This window comes from Petromyzon marinus, chromosome 70, assembly GCF_048934315.1.
Source record: "Petromyzon marinus isolate PM22_M1 ecotype Great Lakes invasive population chromosome 70, UKy_Petmar_22M1.pri1.0, whole genome shotgun sequence".
Classification (NCBI taxonomy): Eukaryota; Metazoa; Chordata; class Hyperoartia; order Petromyzontiformes; family Petromyzontidae; genus Petromyzon; species Petromyzon marinus.
This window is the reverse complement of record NC_133736.1, coordinates 2,340,058-2,344,094: the sequence shown is the minus strand read 5'-3', so window position 1 is coordinate 2,344,094 and position 4,037 is coordinate 2,340,058. Positions and strand designations below refer to the sequence as shown.

The 4,037-nt window shown below is 51.6% G+C and overlaps 1 protein-coding gene across 1 annotated transcript; it reads right to left on the bottom strand.

Moving 5' to 3' along the window:
* On the bottom strand, positions 1-4,037 carry LOC116957187 (olfactory receptor 2M3-like). The gene has a single exon (XM_032979193.2). The coding sequence runs from the start codon at positions 3,699-3,701 to the stop codon at positions 2,709-2,711; it is 993 nt and encodes a 330-aa protein (XP_032835084.2). The 5' UTR covers positions 3,702-4,037; the 3' UTR covers positions 1-2,708.

Here is a 4,037-nt window from a genome sequence, read left to right as displayed (position 1 = left end):
CCTTGGGGGGGCCACGCGGACAGCCGAGCAGCTTCGAGAGGGTTCTCGAAGGAAGGAGCGGCCGGGGTGGGGCCCGGACACGCCGAGGCCCATATAAGCAGCATCCTCATCGGGCTCGAGGCTGTCCGTGTCAAGAATGAAGATGCATCGTGAAGACGCCTCGTGAAGAGTCAAGCCTCCAGTCAGCGTGACCCAGCCAATAGCCCCCCTGGCTGGGTCACGCCAGTGGTATCCGAGAGTCCGTGTTAGTGAGAGATGGTGTGTGTTAGTTAGAATATGTCGGTGGTCACCAACCTATGCTAAGTGTACGTTGAGTTAATAAATAGTGTTGCCTCCCAAGAAGTTGTGTGCGCCTATCTTTGAGCCCATTACACAATGTAACAATGATTTAAGATAACACAGATGCAATAGGACAATAATGCAATACATCAACAGCGACATGTAGCATTGATTCGATTTGACAATAATTCAAATACAAAAGGAACGAGGTTGTCAGTGTACTTGCTTGGATAAGTTTGAGTCCCATTCACAATCGGGACCTGGAGGGGCATCAGACTGCCAGTAGCAGGGGGCGATGGCTGTATGAACTAGGGTGATAAGTGAATGAGCGAGCGAGTTAATGAACGAGTAGGGGAGTTGGTGGGTGAGTGGGTAAATAGTGAGGGTGAGATAATGATAGTGGGCAAGTTCAATGTGATTCTGTATGACTAGGGTGAGAACTCTACAGACCAAGACAGTTGAGTCTCATTCGGGTGAGAGGGTGAAACGAGTGAGTGGACGAGTGAATGAGCGAGCGAGTTAATGAACGAGTAGGGGGGTTGGTGGGTGAGTGGGTAAATGGTGATGGTGAGATGATAGAGTGGGCAAGTTCAATGTGATTCTGTTTAACCAGCTGGGAATTCAAGCGACCAGGACAATGGAGTCACATTCGGAAGAGTGAGTGAATGAGCGAGTGAATGAGCAAACGAGTTAATGAACGAGTAGGGGAGTTGGTGGGTGAGTGGGTAAATGGTGAGGGTGAGATGATGAGTGAGTGAGCAAGTTCAATGTGATTCTGTGTAACCAGGTTGGGAATTCAAGAGACCAGGACAGTGCGGTCTCATTCAGAAAAGTGAGTGAATGAGCGAGTGAATGAGTAGGTGAGTTGATGGGTGAATGGGTCAATGGTGAGAAGAAACGACAGGGTATAGGAGTCTCATTTGCAAAAGTGACATGCATCACCGAACCAGCAAAGGTAAAACCAATAAAATAAAACAGCGACCACGCAAACAGAGCATTCACCATGCGATATACGACTAAAACGTTACATCCACCGCAAACAAGCACAGCACAGATACGGTATCCAACAAGCACGTGGTCAAAGCGGGTTCTCAAGTGTAGTCAATTCTGCGGTCTCAGCCCCTGTCGGTCGCCAGTGGCTCTGCACGTCGTTCACATCGCCTCCGGCTCCACGTTTTTAGCGGACGACATTAGAAGAGATCTCAGGGGTGGGTCCATGACAATTGCCCACGTGGTCCGTTTTGTACTCCAAGAAAAGTTGGCGCTGCCCTACGGAGATTCGCACGGACACTTCATAGCACCGCAATACACCAACAGCATATGCAGGATTTACAAGAAAACCATCGCATCACTGCATTTTAAGAACCTGGCTTAATCAAAGGCGGCTGCCTGGATTCACACCCACCTCGAATATTATTTGTTATTTTAACTTTTTTTAAGGCGCAGAATAACAAAGAGCTTGAGAGCGCTGTACAGAATGAAGAAACGAAAGAAAAAATACATCTCTAGTTAATATATCGTAGGAAATATGTAGGTATATAGTTTCTTTATCAAGAAACCTCAGCGGTGAGGCACAGTTCTCCAGGCAGAATCTTCCCAAACTGAAGGCCAAGGACCGAAAGAGCCTGTGCTCCAAAACGTATTTTTTGCCGTTAGCGTGGCTGACAGAGAAGGACAGTATGTGAGCACTTCAAAGGCCCCTGCTACAGGCCAGGCCTGGCAGGCTTCCATTGGTAGATGCTTAGAGGCAGGTCTGGCAGGCTCTAGTGGTAGAGATGCTAGAGGCAGGCCTGGCAGGCTCCAGTGTTAGAGACGCTAGAAGCAGGCCTGGCAGGCTCCAGTGGTAGAGATGCTAAAGGCAGGCCTGGCAGGCTCCAGTGGTAGAGACGGTAGAGGCAGGCCTGGCTGGCTCCAGTGGTAGAGACACTAGAAGCAGGCCTGGCTGGCTCCAGTGGTAGAGAAGCTAGTGGCAGGCCTGGCTGGCTCCAGTGGTAGAGACACTCGGTTTTGCAGGTCTGGCCAGCTCTGGTGGATGAGATACTAGGAGCAGGCAATGCAAGTTCTGATGAAGGCACGGATAGTTGCTGATTTTATGGGCATTTTACTTTTCCCGTAAAAAAATTACTTTTCCGGAAAAAGTTAAATGATAATAAGCCACTCAGAACAACGTATTTATCTAAATATTTTTCGTAAAATTTTACTGTTGTGGTAATGTTGGATGTTCTGCTCTTCATTATAAATCCCAGTTTTCATATCTAAGAATTGACAACCCTAGTATCCCTACGAGAGCTATCTGGGTTTTGCATTGGCTCAAGTGAGCATGAAGCGGCTGATGAGACACTTTATTTTTAAACCAGTACACAGTTTTTTTCTTGTGCTGAACCATTTGCTGCTGTTGAAATAATGGATAGCCAATGTTTCTAAATTGCTCAGTGCACCACGCCTCCCAATCTCTCCGCCTTTCCATCCACCACCTTCCCACGGAACCGCCTGGAGAAACTGCGCCGGATTTCCGCCGTCCGGAGGCCGTAGATGACCGGGTTCAGCGCGGGCGGGAACACGTACTGCGCCGTCTGGAGTGCGTAGCGCAGCGGCCTGGGGAGGGACTCCAGGAACGAGAATCCGCTGGCGAACGAGAAGAAGATGGCGGCGAAGAAGACGGAGACCACCAAGAAGTGGGTGCCGCAAGTCTTGAGCGCTTTCCTCTGGCCGCTGCGGAGTCCTGGCTTGCGGCACTCGTAGAGGATGAGCGCGTACGTGAGGACTATCGCGCACGCGGGAAGCACCATGGTGATGGCCAGCGCTGCTTGAATATAGGCCCTCGGACCGCTTAAATCCCCGCAAGACAGGAAGAGCACCACGAGGTAGTCGCAGTACGGAGCGACGATCACCGGCGGCTTGCACAAGTTCAGGGGGACCACGAAGCCGACGTTGCCCAGGCACGTGGCGACCGCCGCGGCTGTTGCAACGACGAAGGTCCCAATGGCCTTGCGGCTGGACATGAGCGAGTGGTAACTGAGTGGGTAGCCAATGGCCAGGTAGCGGTCGACGGACATGATGGTGAGGGTGAAGCTCTGCATTCTGATGGCCAGGTGCAGGAAGAACATCTGTGCCATGCACTCGCGCAGGCTGATGTAGTTGAAGGACGCGACGTTCTGCATGAACCGGGGCAGGATGCTGAGCACAGACATGATGTCGGTGAGCGACAGCGCGGCCATGAGCACGTACATTGCCTTGTGCAGCTGATGATCTCGAAGGATGACGAGGCTCAGGAGGCAGTTGCCCACGATGGCCGCGGTGAACATGGCCAGGGTGAAGAAGAACACCGCGAACTTGATGCTGGGAGGCTCTCGGAATGGGGTCACCATGAGGATGAGGTCGGGCGTGAACAAGGAGAGGTCTGAGGAGGCGTTGGTGGCCATGGCCGGGTGAGAATCTGTGGTGGGGCGGGGGAGGGGTCACAGAGAAAAGTGGTCAAAATAACAGGACTCACGAAGCGGCGATGGCATTGGCGCGACCCGCAACAATTCACCGATTCATCAACGGGAATCGCGGCGCGCGAGCACGATGCACGTGTTGAATGGATGATTCATGATGCGTGTGAGTTATACGTAAACCATACATCAGTGGGAAATCCAGGCTCACGGAAGTAAACATGTTTATTTACTGGAACTTCGCCAGCCTGCGGACGCCTTACCTTAGCTCCTGCAGAGGGCTTCTCAACGTTTCACGCCTCGCCCGTCGCCTTCATTGATGTC

What these genes read in the sequence shown, in the direction of transcription:
- LOC116957187 (XM_032979193.2), bottom strand. Translation starts at nt 3,701, where the DNA reads ATGGCCACCAACGCCTCCTCAGACCTCTCCTTGTTCACGCCCGACCTC.